Source organism: Hemiscyllium ocellatum, chromosome 9 (genome assembly GCF_020745735.1).
Source record: "Hemiscyllium ocellatum isolate sHemOce1 chromosome 9, sHemOce1.pat.X.cur, whole genome shotgun sequence".
NCBI lineage: Eukaryota > Metazoa > Chordata > Chondrichthyes > Orectolobiformes > Hemiscylliidae > Hemiscyllium > Hemiscyllium ocellatum.
This window is the reverse complement of record NC_083409.1, coordinates 57,926,719-57,946,557: the sequence shown is the minus strand read 5'-3', so window position 1 is coordinate 57,946,557 and position 19,839 is coordinate 57,926,719. Positions and strand designations below refer to the sequence as shown.

Genomic DNA, 19,839 nt, shown 5'->3' with positions numbered 1-19,839 from the left:
ACCTAACTGTAAAAACACTACTGTTTAAGACTGGAGGTAAACCCTGGTTTCATTTGACATTTTTTCCGCACAGACCAAAAACATTTTTCATATGTATCAAAGCACAATGATAAGCGTTATTGGGGATACAACATTTATTCAAATGTAAATACAGGACATTAGTTAGGCCACTATTGGAATATTGCATGCCATTCTGGTCTCCTTCCTATCAGAAAGGTGTTGTGAAACTTGAAAGGGTTCAGAAAAGATTTAAAGGATGTTGCCAGGGTTGGAGGATTTGAGCTACAGGGAGAGGCTGAACAGACTGGGGCTGTTTTCCCTAGAGCGTCAGAGGCTGAGGGGTGACCTTATAGAGGTATACAAAATTATAAGGGGCATGGATAGGGTAAATAGGCAAAGTCTTTTCCCTGGGGTCAGGGAGTCCAGAACTAGAGGGCATAGGTTTAGGGTGAGAGGTGAAAGATATAAAAAAGACAAATGGGGCAACTTTTTCACACAGAGGGTGGTACAATTGCAACATTTAAGAGGCATTGGATGGGTATATGAATAGGAAGGGTTTGGAGGGATATAGGCTAGGTGCTGGCAGGTGGGACTAGATGGGGGTGGGATATCTGGTTGACATGGACAGGTTGGACTGAAGGGTCTGTTTCCATGCTGTACATCTCGATGACTCTATAAGTATATACTTAACATGAAAAGTCTATTAATCATTAAACATGGAAATTGCCATTGATAGATCTATTCAGAGATAGTTTAAATGCATACAACTCAACTCTAACAATGAATATTCTAAGCAACAAGTCTCTGATAAAGAAGAGGAGATAACAACAGCTAAAACTTAAGGAGATTAAAGCTTGTGAAATTGTCCTGAATCTGCAAAAATAAATGATTAAAATTCAAGAACACAAATTCAAACATGCTCATTTACTGGATTAGAAATCACACAAATGCCACCACTGGGAAAACAAAAGTCAATGTAACACCTTGTGGTTCAATTGGTAGGCCTCCTACCCCTGAGCCAAAAGGTACTGGGGTTCAAAACTTGGAGTTCATGACTTGTAGACCATGGAAGAACTGTTCACAGTATGATTCAACTTTGTGATGAATGTTTGTGATTCAATCTTTCAATATTCCATACATTGTCCAAGGGTAGAAACGAGTGTGAAGGTATGTAAAATAAACTATTGTAGGCAGTGTATATTAACAAATTGATGAATATAAACTTCTTTGTATTCAAGTTTATAGTTTGGTTTCAAACTTCAAATTGCATAGATTTGGCCTTTCATTCATCACAAGACTTTTGTAGTGATCAACCCGTTTAATACTTGCTTCACATTCCTGCTCTACACTGGCTTCATGTCTCCACAACCAATGTCCCAAAATAACCACTGAAAAATACATATCAGGGTCTCAATTCTCCCACCAACCCTACAGAGCCCCACACACCAGCCACAGCTGGTGCTATCATCTGGTCTAAATCACTATTAACAGATCCTTGTTCAGGTACATATTACTTTGAACAACCAATTTCAAACTCCTTTCCACTGCCTCTGATATAAACACTCAAGTATTTCAGTTCTTTCCCTTTACTTTTTCCCATTTTTGGCAGGATGCATCCTTTACCTTGAAACCACCACAATGGGTGCCGGAAAATAGAAATCATTTTACATTTGCCAGATTGCTTTACTGTTGAGGTTAACAAGATAGCCAATTCAATATTATTTATCTGTGTGGAGTTTGCACGTTCTCCCCGTGTCTGTGTGGGTTTCCTCCGGGTGCTCCGGTTTCCTCCCACAGTCCAAAGATGTGCGGGTCAGGTGAATTGGCCATGCTAAATTGCCCATAGTGTTAGGTAAGGGGTAAATGTAAATGTAGGGGTAGGGGTATGGGTGGGTTGCGCTTCAGCGGCTCGGTGTGGACTTGTTGGGCCGAAGGGCGTGTTTCCACATTGTAAGTAATCTAATCTAATCTAATTTAATCTAAAAGAGACCCCATTGTGGACTACCAGTCAATGTGAATTGAATCCTTAGACAAAGAACCTGCAATAGAGATAGATAGGAATTATAACATTTTCTATGATTTACTATGGGTAATATAATGGGATCCTCTCCTTAGATTATAAATATGTGCTTTTGTAGAGCCTACATCAAGTGTCAAACTAAATGCATTCTGCAATTTAATACTGTTGAGCAAGACCCTATACAGTCTAAGCCTTCAAACAGTGTCAAACATATCAGCACACATATCTGAAACAGACAGCATTTGTAATAAAGGGGGTTTATCACCTTTTGAAGGTCCCAGTGCACTTTGGTTTGTCCTGAGCTAGCTGTTTACAGCCTGAAGGGGAACCTTCAAAGAGATCTTATATTGGACATGTTAAGCTGAAAGCATCAAAGTATATCTCCCAAAATATACTGAATTAAAAATGGACCTCTTGAACTTCCTGACCCCACATTCAAAAATACATGGGTTACAACCAAACACTGCTACATTTCCCACAATTGCTGCCAAAAATAGGCACGTCTGAATTTCAGAGCATTCTAGTGATAGGTTAAATCTGACATTTAAGGTTAGAGATGTAACTGCTATATGTTACAAAATGAAATGTGTGGGTAGGAATACCTGCAATAAAAGCACTTATCTCTCAAATAATCAAATGAAAATAAACTACTGAAGTATTGCTATTTGAGTTTGTAACATCATTGGAGTCTTTCAATGAGATTATTTTGTTCTAATCACTTCCATTCATCTAATTTCCTTCTTGTGACTGACAGAAAACTGTCGAACAGTCTCAAACCGTCACATAGCAAGGAAATAATGGCAACATTTTTTTTAAATTAAAATTTGTTAGCATGAAACATATCCAGAACTTCATCGCAACACAAAGATTCTAGATATAGACTGGACACAAAAATTCTAAAGGTTTCCAAAGCAAATGAAGCAATCAACATTCCAGGAATTTGACCCTGTGAGGATCAAGGAACAAAAAACAGGGCAGAATCTTACAGGAGTCCAAGGGACGTGGGCTATCCTGGGATCTGGTGTTGCCTATCTCAACATCAGGAGCATTTTGCTGCATCTTCTGTGCTTTTGCTATGTAACAAGGTGGGTTTACTGCTAAGGGGCAAGTTGTCAATTAGGGAATTGTAGCTTGCTAAGTGTGGCACGGTGGCTCAGTGGTTAGCACTGGTGCCTCACAGTGCCAGGTACCCAGGTTCGATTCCAGACTCAGGTGACTTACCACATAAGCAAAATGTCAAGAAATCTCAGCATGGAAATCAGAGCAGGTACTTGATGCCTTCAGCTCATCATTGGTTGCGATATTTGTCCATGTTGCACATTATGGCACGATGTACAGGCACCAGCTACACACACCCCTCATATATGGACTTTGGCATCCAATATTTGTCAACCTCTCATGACTATCATGACACCTCTCTGATACACTTGCAGGATGTCTATGAAACACAGACCTGCATTGCCAGTTGTACTATCAACAGGGATTGAAAGGCTGCAGCAAGAACACTTTATGCACATGTCCAATATAAGATCTCTTTGAAGGTTACATTCACTTATGAACAAGGAGCAGAAGTAGGCCCTTTAAGCCTGCTCCATCATTCGGTAACATCACAGATCATTTGCTGGTGTTCTAAAATCTACATTCCCCTTTACCTCAATAATGTTTGAACCTCTTCCCTAACAAGAATCTATCTACCTCTGACTTAAAATGTTCAATAATTCTAATGTCATCATTTCCTGAGGTAGACAATCTCCAAGTTGTGCAACTCTTTGAAAGAAAAAAAATCTCCTCATTCCTGGCCTAAAAGGGTGACTCCAACTTTTAAAACAGTGTTCCCTAATTCTGGACTGACCCACAAGAGGAAATATCTTTTCCACATTGGGAGGAATGGTGGCTCAGTGTGCAGTTTGCAATTCTCCCTGTGCCTGCATGGGTGCTCAGGTTTCCTCCCTCAGTCCAAAGATGTGCAGGCTAGGTGGATTGGCCATGTTAAATTGCCCATAGTGTGTAGGGGCGTGCAGGCCAGGTGGATTAGCCATGGGGAAAACATCTTTCCTCATAAGGTAACCACCTCATTCCAGGAATGAATCCAGTACATCTCCCTGAACTACCTCAAATATATTTACATCCTTCCTTAAATGAGATCAAAATTGCAGAGTTCAAGCTAAGATCTCATCAATACTCTATGTCTGAAGCATAATCCCCTTACTTTTATATCTAATTTTCATAATGAAGGATAACATCCCATTAGCCTTCTTAATTATTTACCTTAGCTGCACACTAACATTTAACATACACTAGAATATGAAGATCCCATGGCACTTTGAAATTCTGTACTCATTCTTGATTTAAATGTTACTATGCTTTGAACTGAGGAAGGATCACCGGACCAGAAATGTTAACTCTATTTCTCTTCACAGATGTAGCCAGTCCTGCTGAGCTTTTCCAGCAACATTAGCTTTTTGTGGTTTGACTCCAACCTGTAAAGTCTTTCCTCTGAATACCACGAGTGCAGTTTTTCTTGGGTTCCTTGATGTTACAGTTGGTCAAATGCTCCCATCATGTCAAGGCTGGGAGCTCTTTCTCATCTCTTTCGTCAATATTTTAACCAAGACAGTAATGACCCTAGCTGAATTCAAACTAAGCATTGTTGAACATGTTATTGTTGTATAGCTGCTGTTCATTAGAGCTTTCATTACTTTGCTGTTAACCTGCATTGATGGGCAGCAATTAACTGGATCAACTATGTCCTGCTTTTTATGGACAGGACAGAGATGAGCAATTTGGCAGGTTGATGCTCTGACTGTAGCTACAGGGTGTGTCGTTCTGCAGTATCCATCTTAAGTACTACAACCAGAATGCTGCCAGGTCCATAGCCTTTACGGAATCCACATGGAGAGAATCAATTTGGCTGAATACTGACATTCATGAGGATGGAGAGCTCAGAAGGAGCACGAGATAGATCATTCACATGTCAACTCTGACTGAACACTGTTGCAAAATTTTCAACTTTATCTTTTACATTGATATGCTGGATTTCCCCAATTGTTAACGTTGGGAATACTTGTGAACCAGGCAAAAGTGAGGACTAAAGATGCTTGAAACCAGAGTCTAGATTAGAGTAGTGCTGGAAAAGCACAGCAGGTCAGGCAGCATCCACGGAGCAGCAAAATCGATGTTTTGGTTAAAAGCCCCTCTATTCCTGATGAAGGGCTTTTGCCCGAAACATCGATTTTCCTGCTCCGCGGACGCTGCCTGAACTGCTGCGCTTTTCCAGCACCACTCTAAATTAGGTACTTGTGAACCCTCCTCTCAGGTTAGTTGGTTAATTTTCCACCACCACCATAGTAGCATTTGACTAAGTGCAGCACCAAGGATCTAAACCGATGTCAATGTGACAGGATTGCAGAGCATTGATTTGAGCTATTGTTGTGGGACTGCTCGATTCTATCGAATCCTGTTTCCAGTGTTTGGCTCATAGTAGTCCTGTATGCAGCCTCACCAAGTGACATCACATCTTTAGGTTTTCCTATTTCGCTCCATGCATGCTCTCCTGCACTCTCCATTGAATCATGGTTCATTCTAGATAGTAAAGGTAGAGTAGAAGATATGCCAGGTCATAAGGTTACAGATTATAGTTGAAAAGAATTCTGCTGCTGTTGATGTTCTAGTTTTGAATTGCTGTGGATATATTTTACTTATCATAGCAGAAGTGCTACACAACATAATAGAGAGCATCTTCATTAAGATGGGACTTCATCTCCACAAGGAGTATGCAGAGACCACTCCTACTTATATTATTATATGCATCTGTAAGAGGTAGATGGCAGAGGACAAGGATCATGTTTTTTCCTTGTTTTTGGTTCTCTTGCCTTCAGTTGCAGGTCCAGTCTAGCAGCTATGTCGTTCAGGATTAGGCCAGTTGCATCAGTCATGATACTTATTGGGGCTACTTCATTGATAATTCATATGTTTTAGAATACAAATTTTAGGCTTAATAATTAAACTATTAGTCATAGATGATTGAGAGCATCTACTGGAGAAATCAATCAGTAAGCATGAGTTAACTATAGTTAAAAACTAACTAGTGTTTATCTTACAAGTCAGAAATGATAATGACAATCTTGAAAAAAGAATGAACTTGTAATGAGACCATACACTCTTGAGCGTAAGGCTGTATTAGAAGTATAAATTATTCATTTGTTTACTGAATCAAGGAGTTATGCTAAATATAAAACAATTAAATTGCATTTCTGTCTGACCATTTCTTTTGTCTGACATCAAACCATGTTGCCATAGAGATACTGATTCAGGGTGGAACCTGCTTAGAAGGTTCTTTTGTTTAATTTACGTGTCTCTGTTACTGGCAGTTGTAATCAGTTCAGTTGTGAACAGACAGGGCAGTAACAGATTTGGTCTTGTGTAGATTGCAATTCACTGAATTAGGAGAGCCAAAACAAATAGATGTTGGTTAGTCAAGTCTGTACTTCACAAGGAGAAAGAATACTATCTTTATCATGCACCATGTGGAATATAAATGAGGGCTCTATCTCGGTTTGGATTTCATTAGGCAAAACAGCAGCTGCATGAGTTGCACAGCTGAAAGCTACACTGGTCCTCACTGACTCTTGAGGGAGAAAGAAGCCAAAAGTCAATGTGAAACTTGGCCAGGGTGAAAGGATCTGCCAGGATCTAGGAATTAACCATAGGATCAGTCACAAATACAAAGAATGCTGGAGAAACTCAACAGGTCTGCCAGCATCTGTGAGGAGAGCATAGGAGTTGAGGTTTTGAAAATCAGAAATTGCTGGAAAAACTCAGTAGGTCAGGCAGCAGCTGTGGAGAGAAAGTAGAGTTAACATTTGCTGTGCCAGAAAGGGCCAGTAAATGGAGGAATGCCATGATTATAGGGAGAACAGGGAGAGCCATTCACAAATATAAACATTAGCTAAATATATAAGATGAGGGACAACAGGTAAGATACATGGATTGTGAAATCAGGTAGAGGCATGGAAGACCAGAAAACACAGTATAAATTCTGAAAATGGGCCTGGAAGTGAACAAAATAGGAAAATATCAGACTTATAAAAGGAATTCTGATCTCAAGAAGAGGAGATCTTGTAGTAGTTGTTGTCAAGAACAAGGTAGAGCTAATAGTTTGACAAGAATACAAGAATTATGGAACAAGTTGGCAATGTCAAAAGAAGTAGATTGAAAGGTTCTAGAGGATTCAAACAAATTAAGTGATAAGTTATTAAAAGATGCCAAACAAAATAAATGGGAGAGCTGGAGAGAATTTGGATCTATACTGGAGATAGAGGTGCAGAAAGCCTTTTCAAAAAAATTGACAGGCTCAGAAAAAAATGCTTCCTGATGGGACATATGACCATAGGAGCAGAAATTAGGCCATTCAGCCCATCGAATCTGCTTCGCCATATAATCATGGTTGATAAATTTCTCAACCCCATTCTCCTACTTTCTCCCCATAAGCCTTGATCCCCTTAATACTCAAGAACCTATCTATTTCAGTCTTAAATATACTCAATGACCTGACCTTCACAGCCTTCTCTGGCACTGAATTCCATAGATACACCACTCTCTGGCTAAAGAAGTTTCTCCTCATCTCCGTTCTGAAAGGCCTTCCCTTTACTCTAAGGCTGTGCCATTGGGTGTCAGTCTCTCCAATCAATCTCTCCCAACATCTTCCCAACATCTACTCTGTCCAGGCCATTGAGTATTCTGTATGTTTCAATTAGATCTCCTGCCTCAGTCTTCGAAACTCCATCAAGTATAGACCCAGAGTCCTCAAACATTCTTCATATGAGAGAATCTAGACTAAAACTCCCAAGTCTCTTTGCACTTCAGATTTTTCAATTTTCTCCAGATTTAGAAAATAGGTCATGCGTCTATTCTTCCTAACAAAATGCATGACCTCACAATTTCCCATGTTGTACTCCATCTGCCACGTTTTTGGTCACAATCCTAACCTGTCCAAATCCTTCTGCATTTTGGATTAGTGGTGCTGGAAGACCACAGCAGTTCAGGCAGCATCCATAGTGCAGTGAAATGACGTTTCGGTCAAAAGCCCTTCATCAGGAATACAGGCAGTGAGCCTGAAGCCTGGAGAGATAAGCTAGAAGAGGGTGGGGGTGGGGAGAAAATAGCATAGAGTATAATGGGTGAGTGGGGAAGGGGATGAAGGTGATAGGTCAGGGAGGAAAGGGTGGAGTGGATAGGTGGAAAAGAAGATAGGCAGGTAGAACAAGTCCAGACAAATCATGGGGACAGTGCTGAGCTGGAAGTTTGGAACTAGGGTGAGGTGGGGGAAGGGGAAATGAGGAAACTGTTGAAGTCCACATAGATGCCCTGGGGTTGAAGTGTTCCGAGGCGGAAGATGAGGCATTCTTCCTCCAGGCGTTTGGTGGTGAGGAAACGGCGGTGAAGGAGGCCCGGGACCTCCACGTCCTCAGCAGAGTGGGAGGGGGAGTTGAAATGTTGGGCCACGGGGCGTTGTGGTTGATTGGTGTGAGTGTCCCAGAGATGTTCCCTAAAGCGCTCTGCTAGGAGGCGCCCAGTCTCCCCAATGTAGAGGAGACCGCATTAGGAGCAAAAGATACAATAAATGATATTAGTGGATGTGCAGGTAAAACTTTGATGGATGTGGAAGGCCCCTTTAAGGCCTTGGATAGAGGTGAGGGAGGAGGTGTGGGCACAGGTTTTACAGTTCCTGCAATGGCAGGGGAAAGTACCAGGATGGGAGGGTGGGTTGTAGGGCGGGGCGTGGACCTGACGAGGTAGTCACGGAGGGAACGGTCTTTGCGGAAGGTGGAAAGAGGTGAGGAGGGAAATATATCCCTGGTGGTGGGGTCTTTTTGGAGGTGGCGGAAATGTCGGCGGATGATTTGGTTTATGCGAAGGTTTGTAGGGTGGAAGGTGAGCACAAGGGGGCATTCTGTCCTTGTTACGGTTGGAGGGATGGGGTCTGAGGGAGGAGGTGCGGGATGTGGACGAGATGCGTTGGAGGGCATCTTTAACAACGTGGGAAGGGAAATTGCGGTCTCTAAAGAAGGAGGCCATCTGGTGTGTTCTATGGTGGAATTAGTCCTCTTGAGAGCAGATACGGCGGAGGCGGAGGAATTGGGAATACGGGATGGCATTTTTGCAGGAGATAGGGTGGGAAGAGGTGTAATCCAGGTAGCTGTGAGAGTCGGTGGGTTTGTAAAACTCGGTGATGAAAACTCGGCAGGGCTGGGAGCTGGGAGCTGGGATCTGGTGTGGGTGTGGAGCTGGGAGTGGGGATGGAACCTGTAACTGCAGTAGGTGTGATGGTGGGGGGAATGGGGGTGGAGTCATGAGCAAGGGTAGTGTTCCCCTCGGGGTTCTGGGGGGTGGGGATAGTGACAGTGGGGTCTGTGAGGGACGTGTCAGCAGAATGCAGGTGAGTGGCGTTGGTGGGGGCGGAAGTGGTGGTGACCACGGCAGTAGGGGTGGCAGAAGTAATTGAGCGTGTGGCATCAGCGATGATCTTAGAGGCAGAAGTGATGTCACGTGTGATGCATGAGGAATTGTGAGGGGCAGAAGTGTTTGTGGGAGTGGCCATGATGAGGGCGGAAGTGACATCAATCAGCATGGGGGTGGTAGCTGCATCAGCCGCATGGCTAATGGCGTCTGAGTCGTTTCCGAGGCCAGGGATCAGATCCCAGCTCCCAGCCCTGCCGAGTTTTCACCATTCCCCCAGACCTCCCCCTCACTGAGGACGAACGATCAGTCCTCAGCAAAGGACTCACCTTCATCCCCCTCCGTCCACGCATGAATGAACTTAATGCACGCCGCGACATTGAACAATTCTTCCGTCGCCTCCGCCTCCGCCTCCAAGCTTACTTTCACAATCAGGATTCCCGCCCAACTTCCGAGGACCCCTTCGCCCACCTCCAACACACTGCATCCACCTGGACACCCCGCGCTGGCCTATTACCCGCCCTCGACGTTTTCATTTCCAACTGCCGCCAGGACATTAACCGCCTCAACATGTCTACCCCCCTCCCCCACTCCAACCTCTCACCCTCACAACGCGCAGCCCACCAATCCCTCTGCTCCAATCCCAACCTCACCATCAAGCCAGCAGATAAAGGGGGCGCAGTGGTAATCTGGCACACTGACCTCTACACCGCTGAAGCCAAACGCCAACTCAAGGACACCTCTTCCTACTGCCCCCTCAACCATGACACCCCCCCATCACCAATCCATCATCTCCCAGACCATACAGAACCTCATCACCTCAGGAGATCTCCTACCCACAGCTTCCAACATCATAGTCCGGGAACCCTGCACTGCCTGGTTCTACCTCCTTCCCAAGATCCACAAGCCTGACCACCCTGGCCGACCCATTGTCTCAGCATGCTCCTGCCCCCCTGAACCCATCTCTACCTATCTCGACACTGTCCTATCCTCCCAGTCCAGGAACTCCCCACATAAGTTCGAGACACCACCCACACTCTCCACCTCCTCCAAGACTTCCGTTTCCCCGGCCCCCAACGCCTCATCTTCACCATGGATATCCAATCCCTCTACACCTCCATCTGCCATGACCAGGGCCTCCAAACACTCCGTGTTTTCCTCTCCAGATGCCCCCAACAGCATCCTTCCACTGACACTCTGATTCGTCTGGCTGAACTGGTCCTCACCCTTAACAACTTCTCCTTTGAATCCTCCCACTTCCTCCAGACCAAAGGGGTAGCCATGGGCACACGTATGGGCCCCAGCTATGCCTGTCTCTTTGTTGGCTACATAAAACAGTTGATCTTCCGTAATTACACCGGCACCACTCCCCACCTTTTCCTCCGCTACATTGATGACTGCATTGGCGCCACCTCATGCTCCCACGAGGAGGTTGAGCAATTCATCAACTTCACCAAAACATTCCACCCTGACCTTAAATTTACCTGGACCATCTCTGACACCTCCCTTCCATTCCTAGACCTCTCCATCTCCATTAATGACGACCGACTTGACACTGACATTTTTTTACAAACCCACCGACTCTCACAGCTACCTGGATTACACCTCTTCTCACCCTACCTCTTGCAAAAATGCCATCCCGTATTCCCAATTCCTCCGCCTCCACCGTGTCTGCTCCCAGGAGAACCAGTTCCACCATAGAACACACCAGATGGCCTCCTTCTTTAGAGACCGCAATTTCCCTTCCCACGTGGTTAAAGATGCCCTCCAACGCATCTCGTCCACATCCCGCACCTCCTCCCTCAGACCCCACCCCTCCAACTGTAACAAGGACAGAACGCCCCCTGGTACTCACCTTCTACCCTACAAACCTTCGCATAAACCAAATCATCAGCCAACATTTCCGACACCTCCAAAAAGACCCCAACACCAGGGATATATTTCCCTCCCCACCCCTTTCCACCTTCCGCAAAGACCGTTCCCTCCGTGACTACCTGGTCAGGTCCACGCCCCGCCCTACAACCCACCCTCCCATCCTGGTACTTTCCCCTGCCATTGCAGGAACTGTAAAACCTGTGCTCACACTTCCTCCCTCACCTCTATCCAAGGCCTTAAAGGAGCCTTCCACATCCAAAGTTTTACTTGCACATCCACTAAAATCATTTATTGTATACGTTGCTCCCGATGCGGTCTCCTCTCCACTGGGGAGACTGGACGCCTCCTAGCAGAGCGCTTTAGGGAACATCGCCGGGAACCCGCACCAATCAACCACACCACCCCGTGGCCCAACATTTCAATTCCCCCTCCCACTCTGCTGAGGACATGGAGGTCCTGGGCCTCCTTCACCACCGTTCCCTCACCACCAAACGCCTGGAGGAAGAACGCCTCATCTTCCGCCTCGGAACACTTCAATCCCAGGGCATCAATGTGGGCTTCAACAGTTTCCTCATTTCCCCTTCCCCCACCTCACCCTAGTTCCAAACTTCCAGCTCAGCACTGTCCCCATGACTTGTCTGGACTTGTCCTACCTGCCTATCTCCTTTTCCACCTATCCACTCCACCCTCTCCTCCCTGACCTATCACCTTCATCTCCTCCCCCACTCACCCATTGTACTCTATGCTACTTTCTCCCCACCCCCACTCTCCTCTAGCTTATCTCTCCAGACTTCAGACTCACTGCCTTTATTCCTGATGAAGGGCTTTTGACCGAAACGTCGATTTCGTTGCTTGTTGGATGCTGCCTGAACTACTGTGCTCTTCCAGCACCAGTGATCCGGAATCTGGTTTCCAGCATCTGCAGTCATTGTTTTTACCTCAAATCCTTCTGCAGCCTCCCCACCTCCTCGATGCTACCTGTTCCTCTACGTATCTTTGTATGAGATGAAGTCAGATTGGCGTCTTTGGGTTTTGAAGAGAACCTCACTGTTCGAGATGTTAGAGTGGATTTTCCTATAGCAGGAAAGGTTATCCAGGGATCAAGTTTATCTCTTTAGCAACATACTTGTGGAAAAGTACATCAATCAATATAAAATTACATTATTGCAGGATGATAATCTTTGAAGGAAAGTATTTTTGAAACTACCTAAAGAAGAAGCCATCGGAACTAAATAAATGCGGCAAGGGTTTGGTATTTCTCAGCTAGATCCATTGTGCTGAAAGTAGGCTGCATTCAGTTTAAAGCAGACTCAGCAATATTGTGCAATTATCACAAAGAGAAAACGACAGGCATCATTACGATGCACATTAATGATATTCTGCGGAAGATTCTTCAGAATTTGAGTTATGTGTGACAGATAAAGTAAAAAAGGAGTTTATGATGGGGAGTCAGGAGTTGGGCAAGAGGGCTGACCTTTAAATACATAGGATTGAAAATTAAGCATGACTATCTAGGAGTCACTTTGGATCAACAGTCTTACTTGAAAAGTATTAATTACCTTCCAATAAATTGGGCCAGGTCCTCACAGAAAGATGATGATGCATCCGGGTAAGAATCAGAGCCATTAAGAAGTTTGATTCAATAGTTTAACAAGTTAGGCACTCAGACTAGACCTGATTCCAGTTATGATGTATTGGAATGAGAACTGTGATGAAGCATGCAATTGCTGTTGGAGCAAGTCTTGACAGCAAATGAAATATTAAACCAGTTAAATCCAGGCACTGATAGACTCACATTTTTGAGCTGGGCAATGCTCTGTTATGATTAGTGGGAAAGAGGAATAAATGTCGGTAGCTGGGAAGCCAAGAAAATAAAACAAAAGATAATTAAAAGTATATTACTTGGTGAAACAGTAGCACTATTGGAACTATAGATATAGGGATGATTCATCAAATATTCTAATGGGAATGCTATACAACTGGGCAATCTGAGGGAAAAAGTGAGGACTGCAGATGCTGGAGATCAGAGCTGAAAAATGTGTTGCTGGAAAAGCGCAGCAGGTCAGGCAGCATCCAAGGAGCAGGAGAATCGACGTTTCGGGCATAAGCCCTTCTTCAGGAATCCTGATTTTTCAACTGGGCAATCTGAGACAAGTTTTTCTCATAATACATTATGTGATATCTGTTCTTGCTCGGGTAATATACATTCACGCAAGTATGTTGCTGACAAACAGCTGAAGGTTGACCTTGCTTGCGTAAGGGAAATGTTTGAAAGAAAAGAATTTCCTGAAATAAAGTGAATTGACACAACTCAGCAGTTGTCAGACTGTTTCACAAAAATGATGGAAATTATTGGAAATCTTCGAAGATCGGCACCTGGTGGTATGGGGAGCAATAAGAACATTGAAAAAGAAACAATTTTTATTAACGCACTTTCAGATTAAACATGTTATCTTTTTGGTTTAAATGAAAATGAGAATATTGAAGCTTAATTATTTTATACAAAAATTTAAAAATATTTTGCTAGTGATCAGCTATACTATAAGGGAAGAAACAGTGTATGCAAAAAAACGTATATTGTTTAATTTTCAAAGTCTTCAAACACTTTGTTTAAAAAGAGAATTTGTTAATATAACTAGATCGGACTAACTGATTAATTAATTATCTAGTTCGATATAAAGGAGAACAGGAGAGACTATTGTGAGGAAAGAGCTGTAAGACAGCACAGTTAATGAACTCTTTTCACAAAGAAAAGCTTCTTGGTTTGTGTCTCACCAATTGGCAGAAATCTGAATTGACAAGCAATCCTACACAGTGCAGTACTGCTGCACCAAAGTGACAGGCCAGATTGAAAAAAGATACTTGAGGTTTGACCACAGTCGGATTCCTCATGTATTTCTCCAGGTTGTTACACTTAAATATTTACAAAGGTAAAGATGAAATGTTCCAAAGCATTCTTCCACACTATCTAATGAAAAGGGTGCATGTAAATGGCATTTAAATGGAACTAACGTTGCATCCTCTTTCCTCGTGCTCATGCCACTCTGAAACACTATTTGATAAGGTTGGTACAAGTTACTATTTCTCCTGCATTCCCTGCTTTGCTCGACATTTCCTAATGGCAAAGGTTGCTGAGATCATGCATATGTCCGTGTGTGAGGGCAACAGGAGGGTGAAGCAGATTTTCAATGATAATCTTCACTTCAGTACTTCCTGGATTTGACAGGTACTTCAAAACATTGTACAGTTTAGTGTAAGCTTTGTAAACTTTTGGTAGATGTTCCTACCTTCCAGTTACCTTCCATTTCATTCTCAGTGTACTGGATTTCAAACTGAAGCTTGTATGGTGGCAGACGCGGCTTCTCCCAGGTTATATTTAGATGCCCTTCATTTTGGGTGATTTCTGCATCAACATTAAATGGTGCCCAAGGTTTCACTATCAGTGGGAAAAGAAAGAAAGTAACATCAACGGTGTTGTAGTACTTTCATAACTTGAGGTTTGCATTAGATAAACCGTTCAGCAGTCCATGCACACATGTCTGCCTTTGTTGTTTCTATTTGCATATGACGTCCAAAACTCTCAAATAGATTCTCAGCTTGAGTTCTGTTTTGACAGATTGAAGTTGAGTTTTCTCTGTGATTGATTTACAGTTTTATGAGTTTATATTAAGTTATACTTTTTTTCTGTATTGTCAATGTTGAATGTTTATTGCACAAGGTAAAGAAATATGAGTCGTGGGAATGCTTCTGATCTTCATACAGTGAATTTGTCTGATTGACAATGTTATTGGGTTGTAGAAAGAACAGTTTTTAATCAACTCATTTTTCTGAATGAGTGCTTATCCCTCATCATTCCAAGACATGCCAGTGTTTATATTGGCTCATTGGTTCCGTACACATTGCATATAGAGAGTTTGGTCATGGATGTGGCATGCCATGGTAACAGAGGACTCCATAGTGAGAGGAACTGAACGGGGTTTCTGTGGCAACAGGTGGGATTTGAGGATGGTGTGTTGCCTTCCTGGTGCCAGGATTAAGGACATCGCAGAGTGCAGGAACTCCTCAAGGGCGAAGGTGAAGAGCCAGAGGTGGTGGTACATGTTGGCATGAGCTTGAGGCTCATTGGGAAATTGGCAGCTACGATGTTGTGGGGATAACTGAGACATGGCTTCAAATGGACAGGGCCTGGGAAATGAATATTCAAGGCTATATGTGCTATCGTAAGGACAGACTGACAGGCAGAGAGGGTGGGGTGGCCCTGTTGGTAAGGATTGATATTCAGTCCCTTGCACGGAAGGACCTAGAATCAGAGGATGTAGAGTCAGTGTGGATAGAGCCGAGAAATTCCAAGAGTAGAAAGGCCCTCATGGGAGTTATCTACATGCCCCCAAACAGTAGTCTGGATGTAAGGTGTGAGTTGAATAAGGAGCTGAAATTGGCCTGTCGCAAAGACATTACTACAGTTGTTATGGAGGATTTCAACTCAGCATGGTACTGGACCCCAAAAAAGGGAGTTTGTGGAGTGTCTCAAGATGGATTCTTAGAACAACTGATGCTGGAGCCTACCAGGGTGAACTGGACAGGCTGGCTGAGTGGACAGATGCATGGCAGATGCAGTTTAATGTGGATAAATGTGTGGTTATCAACTTTGGTGGCAAGAACAGGAAGGCAGATTTCTACCTAAATGGAGTCAAGTTAGGTAAAGGGGCAGTACAACGAGATCTAGGTGTTCTTGTACATCAGTCAATGAAAGCAAGCATGCAAGTGCAGCAGGCAGTGAAGAAGGCTAATAGCATGCTGACCTTCATAATAAGAGAAATTGAGTATAGAAGCAAAGAGGTTCTTCTGCAGCTGTACAGGGCTCTGGTGAGACCGCACCTGGAATATTGTTTGCAGTTTTGGTCTCCAAATTTGAGGAAAGACATTCTGGCTTTTGAGGGAATGCAGCGTAGGTTCATGAGGTCAATTCCTGAAATGGCAGGACTATCTTATGTTGAAAGATTAGAAAGGCTTGTATACCCTTGAGTTTAGAAGGCTGAGAGGAGATCTGATTGAGATGCATAAGATTATTAAAGGATTGGACAGTCTGGAGGCAGGAAGCATGTTTCTGCTGATGGGTGAGTCCCGAACCAGAGGACACAGTTTAAAAATAAGGGGTAGGCCATTTAGAACAGAGTTGAGGAGAAACTTCTTCACCCAGAGAGTGATGGGTGTATTGAATGCTTTTCCCCAGAAGGCTGTGGAGGCCAAGTCTTTGGATACTTTCAAGAAAGAGTTGGATAGAGCTCTTAAGGATAGTGGAGTCAAGGGTTATGGGGATAAGGCAGGAACAGGATGCTGATTGAGGATGATCAGCCATGATCATCATGAATGGTGGTGCTGGCTCGAAGGGCAGAATGGCCTACTCCTGCACCTATTCTCTATTGGGTTGTGTGGAAATGACCTGGGGGTGCATGGAGATGATATGGAATGTGAAGGAGAGAGTGGAGGGTATGTGAGGGGTGCAGTCTGGAAGGCCCTACAGATTTTGAAACAACTGTGATGAGGTTCCAGAGAACAGAGGCCGGCCAGCTCTGTTAAGCATTCACCTACTCACCTTGTCGCTTCTAATCTACTTCTGCGACTGACAGGAAATTCCTAACTCCAGCTACTTCCCTCAATTGCAGAAATCTGACCCAATGAGTTTCTTGCAATTCTCAATCTTTATGATGTCACTAAACTAGACGGGTGTGGAAGAGTTCTACATAAAGGAAAGGACTGCCCCTGGAATACCACATACTCTACAAAGTAAAGCAACAAGGTTCAATGAAAGGCACCTATAAATCCAGAGCTATTAATGGGTCAATACAAAAGAATACATTGCTTCATTAAACCTCTTGAAATAATACTGTCTATATATTGACATTCAGAAGGCTATTAAATAATATAAATTGAAGCTTCAATTAAAACCAAAGTAATGCGCATGCTGGAGATTTGAAATAAAAACAGAAAGTGTTGTAGAAACTCAGCAGGTCGGGAACTATTTGCGGAGCAAAAAGCAGAGTTAATGTTTTGAATCGAATATTACTTCTTCAGAACACAAATAATTGATACTTGGTTCACTTTGAGAATAGAAATTATAATATGTCCCTTTATTGATCTCAAGAGTAGAACTGTAATACAAATGGCTTAGACTTTTACTAGAGTCAATAAAGCTTGACTCACCTACATCCATAGGAATTACACAGGTTGGTGGAGATTTGAACGTTGTTTCTTGATGGTTAAATTCTAACCACATCACATGGCCAAAGGTGAGATTGATGGGCTTTATATGACACTCATAAAATTCATTAATCACCAGAGGGCACTCTTTAATATCAACATTTTCATCTTCACCTTGTAGGTTATCACACCAAGACTCTTTCCTTTCAAGAAAAGAAGAATCATAGACAACGTGGACATTGTCTTAATCAAGTCAAATTATACATCAAATAATAATGGCAAAATGTTGAACTCATTTTACAGGTCTGCTAGATTCAGTTCAGACTTTATGCAATACCTTTACTAACTGAGCAATCAGAAGTTATCTTCCCCCGCCCCAACGCCCTCAAAAAAGATAAGTATAAATTATACTTACATGTAATACTTTAGCTTGTAGTTGCTGACTGTGCCTGTTTTCAATGTTCTTGGGAGCCATCTACAGATCATTGTTTCCATTGCACCATTAGTCTCACATGAGATGTTACTTTTCATATCTAATTACAAATATCAAAATTATGAGAAATATAGTAAAAGCATCTTTGTAAATGGGAAAAAACAGGAAGCTAATATTTCATTTAAAACTGGTAATATCAGATAAAATAAAGTTAAATGTATAAAGATAATCTGAAGCACTTATCTAGACACATTAATTATAATTACTTTCATATGAGTTTTTGAACATCCTTAAAAATATTATAGGTAGACCAGACAATTTCATAAAATTATATTGTGTTTACTCAAAAACCAGCTCCAAATAGTTAAATACTATAGTTATTCAATGTGTAAATCTATTCAGAAAAGGACATTCAATTAGCACGTTTTGAGTAGATTTACAGTTCAGGTTGGGGTTCTGGATGTAGGTTTGCTCACTGAGCTGGAAAGTTCATTTTCAGACATTTTGTCACCATACTAGGTAACATCAGCAGTGAGCCTCCGGATGAAGCACTGGTGACATGGTCTGCTTTCTATTTATGTGTTTTGGTTTCCTTGGGTTGGTGATGTTGTTTCCTGTGGTGATGTCCTGTTACTTTTCTCAGGGGTGGTAAATGGGATCCAAGTCAATGTGTTTCTTGATAGAGCTCCGGTTGGAGTGCCATGCTTCTAGGAATTCTTGTGCGTGTCTCTGTTTGGCTTGTCCTAGGATGGATATGTTGTCCCAGTCAAAGTGGTGTCCTTCCTCATGTATATGTAAGGATCCTAGTGAGAGTGAGTCATGTCTTTTTGTGGCTAGTTGATGTTTATGTCCAACAGGATACATCCATCCTAGGTCAAGCCAAACAGAGGTATGCACAAGAATTCCTAGAAATATAACATTCCAACCGGAACTCTATCAAGAATCACACTGACTTGGATCCCATTTACCTCCCCTGAGAAGAAGAATGGGAAATGATATCACCACAGGAAATTACTTCAATATCCCAAGGAAACCAAAACACAAGTAGAAAGTGGGCCATGCCACTAGTGCTTCATCCAGAGGCTCAGTGATGACGTTACCTAGTGTGGTGGCAAAATATCTGAAACTGAACCTTCCAGCTCAGCGAGCAAATCTATATCCAAGGACATTTGAATTTGAAATATTTTAGTAATACTTGTTATATAATTTCAACCAATAAAGAGTTTCCTGTAAAGGTATGCAAGCATTAAATGTATAATAAGTTGTATCTTTTTATAAGATTACCTACAATCTGGTAATGATCTAAGGTGAGTATGTGCCCCTATTGATAAACATCATTGGATTTAAACAGTAGTCTGACATTGTCAAATATTATGTACTTTTGAGAGGGAAAGAAGTTGAATCAACTAGTTATGACAACATTTTATAGAGGAGGCTTCATACTGAAACAAAACACCCTGCTCTACCATTCTGGGATGCAATCCTATAGCACTTCCCATTACCTTATCTAAATTACTGATTTTCCTATACTATAAGTCTGCAGTTCTTTCAATTTTTAACCTACAAGGCTAAATGATTACTCATGGAGGTGGATCTCAGCATGTCTAGAAGGGAAATAAAGTTTGCAAAATTGATAACAGGAATAAATTATTATGAATTGCTTTAGAACTTAAATGATTAATGGTGGGGCCCGGGGTAGTGTTGTAGAACAGAGAGACCTAGGGGTTGAAATACATAATTCTTGGAAGTTTGCATCACAGGTAGACAGGTTGGTGAAGAAGGCGCTTAGCATGCTTGCCTTCATTGCTCATATCCTTAAGTATAGGAGTTGGAATGTCATGTTGAGGTTGTA

At 42.6% G+C, this 19,839-nt stretch overlaps 1 protein-coding gene across 1 annotated transcript in view; it reads right to left on the bottom strand.

Moving 5' to 3' along the window:
* lepr (leptin receptor) overlaps positions 1-19,839 on the bottom strand; it is a 112,221-nt gene that overhangs the window by 39,713 nt on the left and 52,669 nt on the right. Inside the window, exons 9-11 of the mRNA XM_060829572.1 lie at positions 17,970-18,087; positions 17,558-17,757; positions 14,641-14,789 (exon numbers count right to left, since the gene is read on the bottom strand). Coding sequence (XP_060685555.1) covers positions 14,641-14,789; positions 17,558-17,757; positions 17,970-18,087 — 467 coding nt within the window. The remainder of the gene's footprint in view (positions 1-14,640; positions 14,790-17,557; positions 17,758-17,969; positions 18,088-19,839) is intronic.